This window comes from Eulemur rufifrons, chromosome 5 (genome assembly GCF_041146395.1).
Source record: "Eulemur rufifrons isolate Redbay chromosome 5, OSU_ERuf_1, whole genome shotgun sequence".
Taxonomy (NCBI): Eukaryota; Metazoa; Chordata; class Mammalia; order Primates; family Lemuridae; genus Eulemur; species Eulemur rufifrons.
The window spans coordinates 3,477,395-3,494,342 of NC_090987.1; the positions used below are offsets into that span (position 1 = coordinate 3,477,395).

The 16,948-nt window shown below is 42.7% G+C and overlaps 2 protein-coding genes across 2 annotated transcripts in view; one reads left to right on the forward strand and one right to left on the reverse strand.

Moving 5' to 3' along the window:
• Positions 1 to 281: 281 nt before the first annotated feature.
• Positions 282 to 9,993, reverse strand: TIMM21 (translocase of inner mitochondrial membrane 21). Its single transcript, XM_069467870.1, has 6 exons — positions 9,421 to 9,993; positions 3,543 to 3,605; positions 3,346 to 3,443; positions 1,027 to 1,100; positions 836 to 941; positions 282 to 735 (listed from the first exon to the last, which is right to left on the reverse strand). Exons 1-6 carry the CDS (start codon positions 9,725 to 9,727, stop codon positions 631 to 633), a joined length of 753 nt encoding a protein of 250 aa, XP_069323971.1. The 5' UTR covers positions 9,728 to 9,993; the 3' UTR covers positions 282 to 630.
• Positions 9,994 to 10,682: 689 nt separating this feature from the next.
• Positions 10,683 to 16,948, forward strand: part of FBXO15 (F-box protein 15) — a 46,532-nt gene continuing 40,266 nt past the window's right edge. Inside the window, exons 1-2 of the mRNA XM_069467871.1 lie at positions 10,683 to 10,816; positions 16,129 to 16,242. Of these exons, the coding sequence (XP_069323972.1) occupies positions 10,683 to 10,816; positions 16,129 to 16,242 (248 nt within the window). The remainder of the gene's footprint in view (positions 10,817 to 16,128; positions 16,243 to 16,948) is intronic.

A 16,948-nucleotide genomic window follows, 5' to 3' on the forward strand; every position in this document is an offset into this window, starting at 1 on the left:
CACAGGCCCACACACCTGCTAGAAAGGGGTGGGGAGAGCCCAGGTCCCCCCCGACTGTGGACTGTATGCTTTCCCCACTGCGTACGATGACCTCAGGTCCCAAAGGGGGAAATATGAGCTGGATTCCTAAAAACCACACAACGGTGGAGGGACGCATTCACCGTCTGGTTCACCACGTTCCCAGATACCTTCACGTGCTCGTCTCAGGTCAGATTCCAAAGTATATGGAGGGAAGCTGCTTCTGACACTTTTTTTGTTAGTTTGAATTTTATTCTGCAGGCTTTACACGGTCATGTAATATAAAAAGCATAAAATACTAAATCTATTTTATTTACATGATGTAAAATTTTCAGTAACAAAAATTTTTCATCATGAAAGATGATGTTAAATAGAGCAGACATATCATGATTGACAATTCAATGAGATAAAATATGCTCTATTTCCATATTTTTTCACAAGAAAGTCTCTAGTTTGTCTACATGCAACAAATACTTGATTACATTCACTTTTCTAAGCTACATACTCTTTCCTATCTTATTCTTTGGAACAGATTCCGGAAGACAGCCGTGGAGATCAGAGTAGTGAACTGGCACCATTCCACATCCATCAGCAAACAGCTGCTTGCTTCCTTTAGTTTTCTTGGGATCGATTATCTTCAATGACAATAGTTCTTCTAGGGTAGGATTCAACTTCTACAAATATGTATCGAAAATCACATTTGCCACTTTCTGGGTTCTGAAAAAATGTAGCATTTCCAGGTGTTACTTTCCTTCCCAGCGCATAAGCCACACCACACCCAGAACCGCCAGCTCCCCAAGCCCCGAGATTCTCACACCTCTTTCACTTCCACGTGCACCGTTCCCTGCTTCCCGGGCTCAGAGCCCTCGATGTAGAACTTCACACGCGTGTGTTTTAGCCCATCTTTCACGTACTCAATAAAACTGTCAAGAAATGAATGAACGTAAGCCCAAGTTCCTTTCACTGAAGAACGACCCTGAGCTTTCCGAGTTCAGGCGCCTGCAGTACCTGACGTGCTGTCTCCGGCCTCGCCTGGTCACCTCCCCGTAGCCTTTCACGGGCTCCCCGAAAACGCTGATCACCTGCACAACAAAGACAGGGCTTTACCTCATGTTATTTTTCTAAGCTTCCTAAGGAAATATTTTCTGACAAAGTTATTTGTTGCAGGATTAAAAAAATCAGTAAGCCTAGGACCCTTTCAAAAAATGCAGATTCTAATGATGAGAAAACAGACAAAAAGAAAAGATTATGCAAAAATCATCCCTACATAATTTGAACCAATATTTCATTCACAGAGATTAAAACAGGCAAATTTGGGTGTGACTTGTAGTTTCAGAGCAATGTGGGCTGAAGTGAAGCTGTTCCCACTTGCCTTACAAAAAACAAACAAAATAAACAACACGTTCAGGTATTTTGCTACTGAAATCTTATGGTTTGAAGATAAAATGAACATTTTAAATAAAATTTGATTAATGGGATCTAATACTATTAATAAAAGCTATGAGATCAAACTGACTTTTTAAGTCACTAAAAATAGTGAGAAAAAAACAGGCAGTCATGACAGTTAAACCAGAGATATAGGTGTGAAGCAATTATTTGCAATGGAAAAATTCAGATGATATAGAAATGTAGTTTTTATTTAATTTAAAATGCAAATACTGTGGAACTCTCTCTAAAAAACACAGATTTGACATCAAACTAAAAAAAATTGACTGTTTACAAAATTTCTTTTTGTAGATTCAGTAAAACATTTTCCAGAATAAATAAAAAGGAATAATATTTAAGATGAAAGATATTTCAGAACTGTGTAGCTGAAACAATGAAACGAATGTCCAGATATACTATAACAGATTACACATATCAATACCAGAACATTAGGATTTTCTATTTTTCAAGCAGACACTGTACCAGCAAAGAGAAGGCCCTTAGAAAATGTTGACAAAATTGTTAAAGTCTAATTATTATTTATGGAGCTCTTTTAGGCAGCAAATTAAGTTGTAACTTTAAATATCTCACTCTTTTGTTTATTCTATGCAGTTTTGTTTTTGTTCAAAATGCTGAAAAATCTATGAAAGGCTGAATTTATGAATAACACAGCAACTCTTTCCAGAGAGGCATCCTAACATCCAGTTATTGTAAGTTACCACCCATGTGTCTGTTTGTAGTCTGTAACGAGGATTTGTAATTTGGATCCCCAATGTCTATACTGGGAACCTTCCTTATTTCCCTGATGATTTTCAACTCACTCAGGGATACGTTTCCCTCCCTGAGCTCTTCTACGTGGTTACCAGACTGCCCAGAGTCCAATTAAGAGAAATCAGTGGATTTAAAAAGATGCCAGAGACTGTTAGTTTCTGAGGTTTCCACACGATTAGAGAAACTAATGGAGCACTCAGAGCCGGTGCCCCTGGAAAACCAGCACAGGGTCTCCATGCTGACAGCGACCTCTGGGTTCACATCCTTCCCCTTGCCTGGGACTCCGTATTCTTTGTTCCTTTGACATTACTGCTCGGTCTGGTGAAGAACAGCCCTAATATTTATGGTGCTGTCATTATCTTTCAATGTGGAAGAATCGGGATTTCAATGAGTGATATTTTCAACGCTGACACTTCCCACCCAGTGAGTAGGAAATGTGGTACTTCACGGGCCACACTGGCTGGCGATCTGTGACTGGAAAGGCACTATCTAGACCCTGCCTTGTAGACAGCGTCCCGAGGCAGCTTTTCCATGGAATGGCCGAGGCAGGTTGTGCTTAAGAGCATAAGATTTGGAATCAGAAAAACTTGGATTCAGGTCCTGGCTCTCCCATTTACCAGCTCAGCGGTGCTGGTGAAGTTACTTAATCTCTTTCAGTATCAGTTTCCCCTTCTGCAAACTGGAGATAACGGAGTACCTGACACAGATGATTTCTGTGGGGCTTAATAAAGATGATGCTCTGAGACACTCAGTGCCTGGCACACGACGCACTTTTGTGAAGTGTTAACAATTACTAGTATGACCACGAGGCCACGAATCAGGTTTTTTTTAAAAGACTAGAAACTTATCACATGAGTTTGATATTTTGGTTTGTTCTAAGCATTTAGTATCAATGAAAAATGAGTAAAATGACTGTCAGAGGAAAACATTGCTACACTGACCTCTGGGTGCTCTTAATCAAAGTGTTTTAAGAACAAAGACGCGGTCACGTCGTCACAGCCTAACCCTGATGCGTCACCACATGAATTTCACTGGTTCCACAGCTCAGGTGCTGGAATTCTGCCCGCTGCCTCCTCCCCAGCATTTTCTCCCTATCGTCAGAGTCCATGTAACTGGATCTTGAGAACTCACCTCTGGATGTGTCCTGCATTTTTCTAAGGCTTTCCCATATATCTTATTAGGACTGAAGGGAGAAAAAAGTTCTTTGAAAATTGCGTAAAACAAGCCACCTGAAATCACAGAAAAAGAAGATGAAGCAAAGCAAGAGCAGCATGAAAAGGGAAGTTAAAAAGCTATTCGGGGGTGTTATACTTGCTGTTTTTTGCAACCTGTAATGCCGATTCCAATAAGCACCACTATTAAATAGGTAAAATCTCTTCCAGCTTCTTTCACTGCAAAGAGAGAACCAGTCGGTTACACGCAGCAGCTGCTAGCAGGCAGGCCCTGCTTCTGTGTCTCTCGCATGTGAAACACAGACTGAGGGTCAAGGCGAGGTCTGTGCATTCTGGAGCAGCTGTTCTAAAACCTCCCTGTGCATCAGATCTGCTCAGAGCAGGGCTGGAGAGTCTATATTTTTATTTAATTCAATATTATACTTCTAATACTGTCTTAATTTCCAGAACGAGGAAATCTTTTCAGTAAGTGATCCAGTCTCTCACAGTAAAAACAATTGCCGCAGACCAGCCGGCACCAGACGCAGGTCTGCCGTTCACAGATGAATAGTGTTGGCTTCGTCAACCAAGGGGACAAGGGACCAAAGGGACAAAAACAGGGGCCAACTCTTAATGGTAACTTTCCCAAATGCCATCCCCCACCCTGGCACTGACTGGGGGTATAAAATAAACACAGAATTGAATTCAGAGCAAGAATTGTTTGGCCAGAAAGATTTATGAATAAAACAAACATAGAAAATGAAGAACCTGTATGGAGACCGTACACTCGTTGTCACACTAATAAAAGCCGTGTATATGGATTAAATAGAAGTCCTGAGAGCTAAAGAAATTCAACCAAGACATTGTTATGGCCGGGAGTGGTGGCTCATGCCTTTAATCCCAGTACTTTGGGAGAATGAGGTGAGAGGATTGCTTGAGCCCAGGAGCTTGAGCCTGCAGTGAGCTGTGATTTCACCGCTGCAGTCTACCCCCGGCAACAGAGCGAGACTCTGTTGCAAAAAAAAAAAAAAAGACATTGTTATGGGACAGAGTACTTGTGTAAGTATAGCTATATACACGTACAGTATCTTCATATGTCTGCCAAGAACTATAACATTTTGATCATGCTACCGTAACACTGAAATTACAGCTATGTTTTTTTTACTGATGCTGAAAAAAATGGATCATCTCCTGGCATTACATTTATACATTAATTTGTTCACCATATTAGAAACCCCAAGTTCTTAAATATAATTTTTTTTTTAGAAAAACAACAAAATTTAACAGAGATGATTGCTTTTGTTTTCTCACTTTTTCCTTTTGTATAATAAGCTTTTATTACTTTTATAAAACAACACTTGTTAGCATAGCACAACCCTTCAAGTTTTCAGTACAGGTTCCCACATTAGAAGATGTGATTCAAATTGCATCTGCCAAAATCTGTGTCATTCATGGAATTGATTCAAATAATTGTCACCACAAATCCAATCTTCTTACCAAGGTCCAGAAGTTGAGACCTACATGACATTTCATTCTATTCTCTATTAATGTCACAAAATACACTTCAATAAATATTAACTTTTAGCATGTGCCAATCCCAAACTGACAATACACTAATAACTATACTAACAGGTAGCCACATCTGCCCCTATTACAAACCAGGTCATTGGCCCCAACACCCTAGACTCTTGGTTGTGCCTCCCAACACATTCCTTCCCGCCTTGCTGAGGGTACCTAGCAGGTCTCTTCTATTTATTTTACCACAAACAGACACTGTGTATCTACTATGTGTACAGCCCTGTGATGAGTGAGTACTATCCATATTCTATACATTTTTAAAATTTCTGTTTAATGTTACTTGATAGCCGTCTCCCATGGAAGCTACTCGTTGCCTACCTTTGTCTTCTTCACTCTTGCAGACCTAATACCTTCATGCAAAAACCTTCATCCATTTGCTCCTGCAATTCTCTACCCTCCTGTAGTGGGGGCTGAGCTGTGGTGTGCTGTGGGTACTCCCCGCTAGGGGACCAGGGGCGGCTGCCAGTTCTTCTAGAGCATTCCTGCATCTGAAGAGAGCCTCCTCAGCTAGGTCAGGGCCTTCCTGAGAGGATGAGGGTAACTAATCACCAATGAAGGCAAAGTGCGAAACGCAGGAGCCTCCTCCATGATATGACAAGAGGCTCATCTGTTGTACCCAGAGGCCAGAAAACACAGAGGGTCAGGCTCAGGGCTTAAGAGCAGCAGAGAGGTTGGCATTTCAAGTCCATCAGGGCTCCCAGGCCAACCAGGGCCCCGAGGGGAAGGAAAGGGAACCTGAAGCTTGGCATGGGGATAAGCAGGTCGGTGCTCTCAAAAATCGTGAATCCCAGATTCTCCTGAATTCCATGGGCCTCAACAAGTGGATCATTCCTCCTGCTAAAGGTCAGCACTTCCACCTTCTTGACAACTGGGGGGCAGCGGCAGGGTTCTGCCTTGCAAGACATGAGCTCCCCTCAGGCGGCCTCTCCTGAGGCCCTCCTGGCCAAGTTACCACGTACCGGGCAGAAGGAACACCACAAACACTGCTCTGAAGGAAGGAGCCGGAGGCCCACCAGCAGGAGCTGGGAGAGCATACACACGACTGTCTCTCTAGGGCACAGAATGCAAAACTAGCTGAGCAGGAGTTGATCAGTTCATCAGCATGGGGACCCTGGCAGGCTAGGTTTGCTCTTGGGAGCTTGGGGACAGTGATGGTCCACATTAAGGGAAGTAAAAATGACAGAAAGTGGCAAACTGTAGAGGAAACTCTTCACAGGCTCAGAGGGTGGGAGTGCTGGAGGAGACGTAAGATACTGTGAAATTAAGTAATTAAAAATCTAAGCTGTTGGAACTTGAAATTACTTTGAGCCTTAAAGGAACGTGATTACGGGGCCTGAGTCAGGTGGTAGGCAGCTGTAACCTTTTTCTCTGATTATAGGCTGATCTCGTTCCTTACCTGCATTGTTTTTAAAATGTTGTAAATGACTAAAGGGCCCAGGGAAGACCCCGTCTCTACACGGCTGATCTTCATTATAGCTTAACCTCCCTCTTACCTTTTTCAAAGACTTCATGCTGCTATCACACTGTCGGAAGATGGAATGTTAAACATACTATAGGAAATGAAAACAAGCTGTAACTCATAAGCCAGCCTTGTATAGAAAATGTCATAATCCTACTAAGCTTGTTTTCTGCCTATATAAGCCAGAACTTTACTTTTAACTTTGGGACACTGATACCATTTCTCCGGAGTCTGTCTCCCAAATGGACATTCCCAGCTTTTCACTTGAATAAACTCTTTAAAACTGGATTCTGATCCTTTCAGTTATTTCAGGTTGGTAATATAAAGCCTGAAAATCCACCAGCTGCCTATGTTCCTATGTTCCATGGGAGGGCCTGAAGGACACTGTTTACCAGAGCAGTAAAGACGCCATAGTTACATCGTTACAGAGCAGGATTCCCTGACAGCAATGAAAGAATCCTGAGATACAGATCAGGTCGTGGTGTTTAGCCATCAGAGCCCAAGGTGGGTGCGACTGTCATAATGAACAGCAAGGCTGGAGTGGCAGCCAGGGGTGCCCTGCACAGAGCAACAGAGATGGTTACTAGAACTCGGTGTTCCCAAAAGCAAGACTGGTGGGTAGCTGACAAGGATATTATTCAATAATATATTCAAAGAGAAATTAATACTGTATGATCAGGAGGCTGAAGGCAGCTGCCCTGATGCAAAGTCCTGGTCACTGCCCCAGTTTCTGGATCAGAACCACTTTTCAGACCTGGAACCCATTTACTGAAGGAAAGACCAGGTCCCTCTGAGGGACCTGAGCAAGTGTGTATGATTCTCCTGGTCCTTCACCAAAGGGACTTATAGTTATCAACATGGACATAGAGTCTGTGCTGACGGTACCTGAGGATCAGGAGTCATCATGGGGTTTTGCTGCATAGGAGGCCATGTGAGAGTCTAGCTTATAAGAGGTTCACAGCTGGGTCCAAGTACTCATAGTCATTTCCCTTATTTCCAAATGTATAAATGAAAAGCATATACTCAGTAATTGGCAATAGCAACCCCTACTTTTAGCTCCTTTGGAAATGGGTTAAGAGCTATCATAGTGGGAAAAGTCAAATGGAAGCCTCTGAAACTGCCCACATCACAAACAATATCAAATCTAAGGGGGAATGGCAGAGATAATGCTATTCTTAAAGACGTAAAGAAGCAGGGTGGTGGTCCCCACTGTATTTCTATGTAATTTACCAGTGTTCCATTTACAAAAAAACAAATAGAGGCTAAAGAATGATAATGGTTCACTGCAAACTCAAACAGATAGTATCCCCAATTCAGATGCAATGCCAGATACGATAACTTTATGGGAGCAAATCAACACAGTCTCATAGTATTGGCCATTGGTCTGAAGAATGCCTTCTTTTCCATGTGTATTGAGAAGGAGCAGCAGTAGTTTGTAGTAACAAGAAACAGTAACAGTGTATATTATGGTCTTGCCCAGGATCTGCTAATTCTCCCACCATCTGTCATATGATACTCTTAAGGGACTGGAACCTTCTGGACTGAGGCTGTTCAAAACAGCAGCCACTAGTCACTCATGGCTATTTTAAGTTTATTTAAAATTAAATAAATTCAGTCCCTCAGTCACACTAGCAACACTTCAAGTGCTCAATAGCCACAGGTGGTCAATGGCTACCATATTGGACAGCAGAGACATAGAACATTTCCATCACTGCAATTTTATTTGGACAATGCTGTTCTGGACATTCAGCAGAATATCACGTTTGTCAACTCTATCTATGCCATCATGTTAGAACCAGTAAGTAACAAATGGCAAGTGTGTTGGAAGGCTTGGTAAGACATGTGTGGAAGGCTTGGTCAGACATGTGTTCTAAATTTGAGAGATGGACCCAACAAAGATTCAGAAGCTCACCAACCACATCAGTGAAACTAGTAGGGGTACACCCTATGGGACAGGCTGGGACATCCCATCCCAAGTAACAGACAAATTATTGCATCCTATACCTTCTACCACAATGCTTATAGGCCTCTTTAGATTCTGGAAACAGCATATTCTCTAGGAATACTGCTTCCATCTATTCACTGAATAACAAGGCAGGCTGTCACTCATGAATAAGGTCCAGCTTAGGAAAGGGCTCTGAGCGGAAGTACTGCTGCCTGTGCCAGGTGATCTGACACATGCAGTTTCACACTTCTAGGGCTTTCACCTGTGCATACGGGCTGTTCCTTCACACTGAACTACTGTAAATGAAAAAGTAGGTATTTTCAACATGCAGATTACAAAACTATTGGCAGGATACGATTTTTTTGTTAAAAATTATTAAAAAGCATGTATATCAAAATGACATAAACCAAAATATTAACAATAGTCATCTTTGTGTGGTACAATCATGGTTGTCAGAATTGCTTGTTTTTGCCTCCTTTTACTTTTTTCTACAAATTAAATGAAGAAATAATAAAATTAAACTTAAAACACCTGTGAAAATGCCTCTGACTTTCTCTGACAAAATTACATTCCCCCATCCTCCTTATTTTATATGTTCTTTCTATTAGTGTAGGTAACATCTGAGGGCAAGTGATGTTTTGGACATCTTTAATTCTGTAGTCTATACAATCTACGTATTTGGGCATAACAGCAGTTACTCAACAGATGTGTTTATTGAGTTGAACTACATAAAGTTTTCTTATTGATTATGGCTGAATAATCTCTCTTTTGTATTTATCGTATTCAATTACTCTTTATTATATGCACCAGAACTAATAGAAATTGAGAAGAATTTCCTAGACATAATGCAACAGTTATATAGAATTCAAGATCAACTTTCAAATCTGAGTTCAAATTTGTGAAGAAAATTGTGGGTCTATATTCTCTGGTTCTAAACTGTTTAAACAGTTCCACCTTTTAATTTGTATGAATTGTTTTCCCATTTTTAGCAGTGAACGTGGTGTAACAGGGCATTGGCAGCTCTCGCCACGTTTCTTGGAAGACTGATCATTATGTAAGTAGTCCTTTTTTACCTTTCTGCGACGTTGAGACAGCAGTTTCCCCTTTCTGACTTCTGTGCACAGACACTTGTTTGTTGCTATCCTCCTTTGCTTTCCAGGGCCTCGGTCCCTGAGTCCAGATGTTTTTCTGAGTGACTCCAAGAATACCTCTAGGTCGCACCGTTTTCTTCTGCTCTTGAAGCCCCCATCTCAAACTGGACTCAGTCTTCAAGCAAGCCTTGTTAAGCACAAAGCATGGCAAAAACAATCGCCTTCCTGAGGATCTGTGCAGCTTCTCTGTATACTGTATAGCTCGGAGAAATGTACAAATCATGTTCATAGAAAACTGTTCCGCTTAGGGACGATGTCAACTATAACCAGCAAAGCTTCACAGTCAGGCTACACACACAGCCGGACACGTTCACAAGTCTATACATTCACATTACGCGGCGTGGTAGGCAAAATGTTAGCTCCAGCAGCGTACATTAAGACGAAAAGTCTCCTCAGAGAAGCTGATGTCCACCTTCCCTTCTGTCCTCCTCCCACTTAAACTAAAATGCTCTGAGTACCTTCTACGCTGACATTCACATTCTCCCCGCCATGCCTTTGCAAAGTACCCTGGGAACTCTTGAGGAGGCCTGGGAATAGTAGTTTGACGACCTCACTCCTTACTGAGTTGCCCCGCTGGGAAGAGCACAAGGGCCTACATTTCCCACAATGCAGGGGGACCTCCCTACGGCTCCCAGACGCCTCGGCGCGGGCTGCTTGCGCACGCGCCGCATGACCTTGGAGTCGCAGGAAGGCAGTGCCGGGTTCCTGGGGAAATTCGTGCCTTAGCTCCTGTGTGGTTCAAGGAGAACTTGAAAAATCAAAATAGCGGTTACAAACTGCATGTTTTCGTGGCCCTTCTGGAAAGCAGTGTGCAAACTGGGAAATTCTCTGTCTGATTGTGGCTTTGCCATTCCTTATAGGCAAATGATTCTTTTTACGGTCCAGTTCTCCAGAGAACCAGACAGTGAAGAGTAAGCAAGTGGAGATGAGCGAGGTCCCCACAAAAGAGGCGCAGCTGTCCTAAACTCCAAGCGGCGGACTTGCCGTCTGGTCTTCTTGTCTTTCTCGGGGAAAGAATCCGGAAGCCGGAAGTTCATAGAACGCCGTTCCGGGAGCCGGTGTTAAGGCGGTGGTGTCTGCGGCGGGCGCACGCGCACAGTTGGCCGCGCGACTGCGCACGCGCGGCGGGGCGGGACGCGCCACATTTCGGCTGCTGCGCTCCGGGCTGTCGCTGTCTGGTCTCCATGGCGACCGGACGCGGTCGGATCCTGCAGCAGCACTGGCAACGCCTCCAGGCGCTGCGCTGTCCCCTCCGCTGCGGCGCGGGGCGAGCAAGCGCGGGCCAGGCCGTGGGGCGCGCCGGGGCCTCCGAGTTCAGGTGATTGTCACGGTACTGCGGGTGGGGCGGGGGGGTCCGCCTGGCGGGGAAGCCCCTCACCGCCCTCGCCCCCCGCTGTTTCCCCAGTGTTTCTTGTTGGTCCAGCTCTGGCCCGGGGCTCGAGGCTCTTTTTGACGCGGGAAGGGGCTGGAAGAACGAACCAAGGAAACACTTTCAACCTGGAAACGTGGGGTTCCACAGGTTATGATCCAAGTGAAGTAGTTTCCCAAGGAAATACACCTTCTCCTCATGCGTTCGACTGGTAGGCGCTGTGGGAACGTGGGAAGCCCTGCACCCCCGCCGGTGCCTCGCGGGGGGCCGGGATGCGCCGCACGTGCGAGGACAGGTGTGGACCCTTGGAGGAGCCTTCCCGAAGTTCACCTGTGCTCCGCTCCAGTGCTACTTCATAGTGTCTTCGCTCCAATCACCTTTAGGGTCTTATAACTTAGGGGAGTAGAATCTACTCATCAAAACCTTATAGATTTTCTCTTCCGCTCACGAATCTTGGACACATCATCCCTAAGCAGACACCCCTGGCAGGCAGGTTGGTCCGGGGCGTCTCCTCCTGGGCAGCACTTTGTGCAGCTCCGATGTCAAGGCCACGTTGCCTTCTAGACCGCCACGCCTTGGTCTTCACCTTCTGATCCTATTCTGTCTTCCTGTCTAAATGCAGGAGCCTGTGGTATTTTTGTTCTGGTACCTCAGAGACTCGCTCTCTTCCCTTGCCCTTGGGGTTCCCTGGAACTGAAGAGTGGTCCTCTCCTACAGCGAGAGAGGCAATTTCGAGAAGATGAGAAAGGAGCAGGGAACAGAAGTAGCTTCAGTTAACTCAAAGAAGTAAAAGGATCCAGCGTTTCCGAAGTTTCAACGTGCTGTAATGGTACCTTATTAAGTCCCTCTCATTTTATCATAGGGAGTTCCTGGCCCTGTACTCGTCACTGCAGTTAGTTTACCGAGTGGAGGGAGAATGCTGAGAATAGTTTACATTCTTGAAAACTTTTTGCTCATAAGGTTTCTTGGTTTATAGATATAGAAAGAAAGTCATGCATATTTGCCTTCTAATAAACCAAATGTCTATGTTTAAGCATTAAGAAAGGATTCAATTACTTACTAGTTGAGCTATTTAAGTTTTAGTTCCCCCCCCCCGACTCTTCAGGAATGTCCCATGTCCTCCATAGGTCTCCATTGCTCCACTTACCCTGGTTTCGGAAGCACAGCCCTCTTCCTTAGTGCTGTAATACTCTTGCTTGAATAGCTGTAATGCTAGACATACCACAAGCCTTGTGACAAAATGGTGACAATGCCTGCAAAAATTCTATTATGTAGGAAAGTAGAAATTTAAATAGGAAACTTGAACTTTTTATCAATTTGCCACTAGTACTAAAATTAGTCTTTGTATAGTGCTCTGTTAAGGGGAAGCCGAATGCTTTTTATATGATGAATATTTTATTCCTTTGTAAGTTGAGTGAACTTCCTGGTGGGTTGATATAATTAGAGTGACTGTCATTATGCCTGAAATGGGAACCTGAATTTCAGCCTGTGATTTGGACATGTATACAATCTTTTGGTAAGGAAAAGTCAGCTACTAAGAATAGAATGATTGACCGTGTTCTAAGCAGGTGGTTATTTTTAATGTCTCACTGTGGAAAATTAGATGTTAAGGAATCAATGGTTCCCTTTTCAACATAAAATGTGAGTGTGTATGAATATCACAAACTAAGAAAAATAGCAGAAGGCATATTAGGTTGGCTTAATTTATACCTTGTGTGATTCATTTGAGTTACCAGATATTAAATATCAGGCACAGAAATTAGATTTTTAAAATATTGGACTTATTCAAAGCTATCAGGCAAAAACCTGTCACTTGAAAAAAATGTTTTTAAACTAAATTTGTCTGACTAAATATATTATTAAATGTCTACACTTAACCTTGTAGACATATATTAATAGATCTACATGAGGATATACATGGAACTTAATGATTTGTTAATTGTGTGGCCCTTAAAAATGTGCAGTTGTTTTATTTTATGGAGAAATGGAGATATGCTTTCAATAGTGCCAAAAGTTATATCGACAGGATGTATAATCTTATCTAAGATGTGGTACAAAGAACAGGAGATGAGAGTCTCAGGGGCTGTCTGCCTCTAGCCTGGGACCTTAAACAAGTTGCTTTAGTTGCCTGCTTCAGAGCCTTAGTCTTCTAATCTGTGAAATGAGGGACTCTATGAGATCTATTTTAATTGTGGAAAAACAAAACAGCAAAAAATAGGCTTTAACATTTTTAAAGCGTGAAAACATGTTGTAAGAAAATAGCCTTCATGTTCCAATTAAATAAAGGAGGATGAAATAAGTTTTAAAACACTTAGCATATTACCCTGCACAGGGTATATGGTTAAGAACTATTTGTAGACTTGAACTAAATAAATAAACCTTGTTAAATGTTTTCATTAGAGACAGAGGCATATCTGTTTGTTATTGAATTAGGAATTCAGATTAGGGAAAAGCCTTTGGTACTTAAAACAGAATGTAACTAGTACCAGACAGGATTTACTAGCTTAATTGTAACTTAACACAATCGTGGAGTGGGAGAGATACAGCATGATTTTGAGGAACCCACTAAGATCATTTTATTTCTATATTTATATGCATATACATTTACAAACAAGGTGACTTTATTTACAGTGTTTTCACAGTGGTCTTTCATAAGTGCTGGACATATAAGTTAACTTTTTCCTTAAGAACTTATGGATCAGTTGAGCCAGTATGTGTTCTTGAAACATCTGAGCACACCCCAGCACTGTGCTTCTCAAATGGGTGGGTGCCAGCAGGCAGGGATGCGTAGGGCATCTTCCTGGTATGTAAAATTAACACAAAGCCTTTTGGGGAAAATGTTAAATAACTGGCAAGTAATATAATACATTTTTATGATAAGACAAAGACAGATAAATTATCCAGGACAATACAATATTTGCATTAGTTTTTAAGATCAAGGGACAGTCTTCTAAGAAGTTTTGAGTTTGCAGGCTGTGCCTCTAGATTTCAGGGGTCCTGGTTTCAGCTTCTTTAGGGGGTTTTGTTGCTGGGAATGCCTTTGAGAACCACTGCTCCAGTCTAAAGGATTTTGCTGTCAAACTGTGATTCCTAGCTTCTTATGCATTTGCAGTTTTGAAATTAAAGCCATAATTCCCCATTAATGTATTACATACTCCATACATTAAGAAAAACTAGAAAATACAAGTTTTGTCCTTTAATATTCCAGTCCCTTTTTAAAAAAGCCACCACCACCAAACCTTATAATCCTACAAATCAGATGTATTAACTGTTAATACCTTGAGTTTGGACTTCTGGCTTCTGGGGCACGAAACAATACATTTCTGTGGTTCTGAGCCCCCCAGTTGTGGTTCTTTGTTACAGCAGCCCTAGGAAACTAATGCAATTAGGAAATTATGTTTTACTTCTGATTGCTGTGTTAGGGCCAGGTCAATGGAGTTGAAGTTTTCTCCTGTGGAAATTTTCATTTGAACAAGATTTTCAACAGTACTATAAAAATATACAACACGGGTAGAATTCTCTGATTACAGGGAGAGAGGGGGCATTGTGAAAACTTCCCAGATTAGCATTTTTTCCTGTCCTCTGTCCTTCTCCTTCCTTCCTGCTCTGTAGAGCACAGATTGAGCACTGGTCTGACCTAACGTGGAAACATGGGCTAGAAAGCCAGATAAGACAAAAGCACATCGAGCACCTCTTGCTGAAGCTGGAATGGAGAGGCACGTGGAGCCAGCGTTCGGTGTGTTCATTGCCCTCCAGGATCCGGGATGGTTTATCTTCTTCAGCCTCTCCTGTGCTGAGATGCCAGTGGTGCAGATGCTAGCTAATATTCATGGAGGGCTTGCCATGGGCCAGCGTTGGGCTTATTTCTAAGGAGAAAAATCTATCAAAGGAGGAGGAACTTGTGCTGTGGTTGCTCAGAGCATGTGTCCGCATGTGCTTGCTGAGCGTGGCAGACAGGTGCTGGTGGGTGCTTTGCTTACTGGCATGTGCAGGTCATGGTCCTGTGGCTGGGAACCATGTGGCCTTGGGTGAGGTCCTTTCTTTCACTGCACGAGTCTCCTGATAGCAGGCTGTGCTCTGAGGCATCCTCTGCTTAGATGCGCTCTGTGTGGGTTTCATAATTCCCCTTCCTTCCAAGTTCTCAGGATACCTCATTTTTGCTCCCAGTTATTACCCACTCCATTTTGAGTGTTATTCCAGCTATATTTGGGGAATTGGCCTGGTATGAAAAACTGAGGGTGGTTAAACTCTCAATGAGCAAAGTACATATTTGAAGCAATGGTGTTGGTAAATTGAGCATATGGGTAACATAGACTCAGATTTTAGTTACTTCTTAAGTAGCATGCTGGGTGGGAGGTGGGTCAGCAACCAGTATGTGTGTGTTGTACTTCCTTAAAGAAGCAGCTTCCAAACTTCTGCAAGAGAAGTGGCACACCGCTAGGCACTGTCTGGGTGGGATGCTGTCTAGATGTGGAGCTGTGGCCTCTGTGACTTGCTGGGGTTTCGAGTCCCCTCTAAGCTGCTATTACTGGTTTTGAGGATTGATCTTAATGAAAGCTTAGGAACCTCTGAAAAGGACTCATAAAATATTATACCCTATTTCATTGAATCTAAAATAACATTGATCATAAGATGGACTGTTATTTTATGTACCACCAAAATAAAAAGATAGCCAGATGAAATATATTTCATTGAGTATGAGATGTTAAAATGTGAAAAAATTTGTGGATGAGTATTTGGTACTTTGCGGCTGAGACTTGACTGCCAAAGTTAGAGGTGGGGCCCTTCCTTATCCCTTAAAGGTCAGCAAAGTCATAGATTATGTTGACAGTTCTAATTCACTAATTTGAAGTTTTAAAAAAAGTCTATTATGCTATCCTTACTAAGTTCCTGTTGTATTATGGAAACCAGCCAATCGATACATTTAACTTTATCCTTTTTGTTTCCATTAAACATATTTTATTGTACCTCTTTGACATTCTGGCAGCCTATACTGAGGGCAGGTATGAGTAAACCTTAGGTTGGAAACACACCCGAGTAAGTCCAGTCTTCGGGTTTACTGCCCAGGACGCTGGCTCTTCCACCATCTCTCTCTCCCTTTTCCTTCTTTCTTTTCCCCCTCCCTCCCTTTCTCTGCAGAGATGAAGTTTTTCAGCGAGTAACTTTTAAAGTTTATGGATCCTTTAGAATTTTGTAGAAGGGAACAGATAATTCACCTCATTGATAATTATATAACTTGAATTTCCCACATTTATTTTCAGGAGGGGTCCCGGGGTCAAGTGTGCTGCAGACGGCACTGTTGCTCTGAGGCAGAATCCCAGTGGTGAGCAGCGCCGTGGGAACCCCTCCTCCAACTGCTCTATGTTCCTGGATAGGTGAGTAGCAGAAGTGGACTGTCACTTCCTGGGGGGGGTCTAGGCATGGTTATTAGAGAAAATTATAATGCTGTGTATACCAAGTTGCTTTTTTGGGCTCTCTTAGAATAGGATTGTGTAGGAAGAATATACAGCATGGGGAGTTTGACGTGAGTCATGAGCCTGTCACCACCATCCTAGTGAGACGAGTTTATGAAATGAGACTTCTGAAAGTGACAAGTAAATTGAATTTTCCTTTTATTTAAATGTTCTCCAAAATTATTCACTTTACAGTTGATAAAGACCCTTGATAAAGGAGAAAGAAGATCAAAATGGGTTCTCCTAAAAGTTCAAGAGCTCTCTGAATTTCTTGGCTTTCAGTATTTGGGGAACTTATTTTGCCATGGCAAGATTCTGTACTGTGACCCTCGGCACCAAGATCCATAGAAGTTTTTTAAAAAGCTGTCATTTGAAATTGGTGCTTAGATGCCTATGGATTCATGCCATAGTCACGTGTGGAGCCCTGGAAGCTGCGGTTGTTACAGACCCTTCACACTGCAGGGAGTAGGGAGGGCCACGGGGCCTACACACTGTGAACCGTGACTGAGACATAAGTTGCCTGGTTTCAAGTTCTGAGCTTTTGATACTAGATCGTAACTGGCTCAGCTAACAATGTACATATTTTTATGTACATATTTTAATGTATTTTCAAAAAGAAATTAAAAGC

What these genes read in the sequence shown, in the direction of transcription:
- TIMM21 (XM_069467870.1), bottom strand. Translation starts at nt 9,727, where the DNA reads ATGAACATGATTTGTACATTTCTCCGAGCTATACAGTATACAGAGAAG. An exon ending in TGTCTCAACGTCGCAGAAAG is followed by an intron (nt 3,606 to 9,420) that starts GTAAAAAAGGAC and finishes CTCTCTTTGCAG; the next exon opens with TGAAAGAAGCTGGAAGAGAT. An exon ending in AATGCAGGACACATCCAGAG is followed by an intron (nt 1,101 to 3,345) that starts GTGAGTTCTCAA and finishes TTTGTTGTGCAG; the next exon opens with GTGATCAGCGTTTTCGGGGA.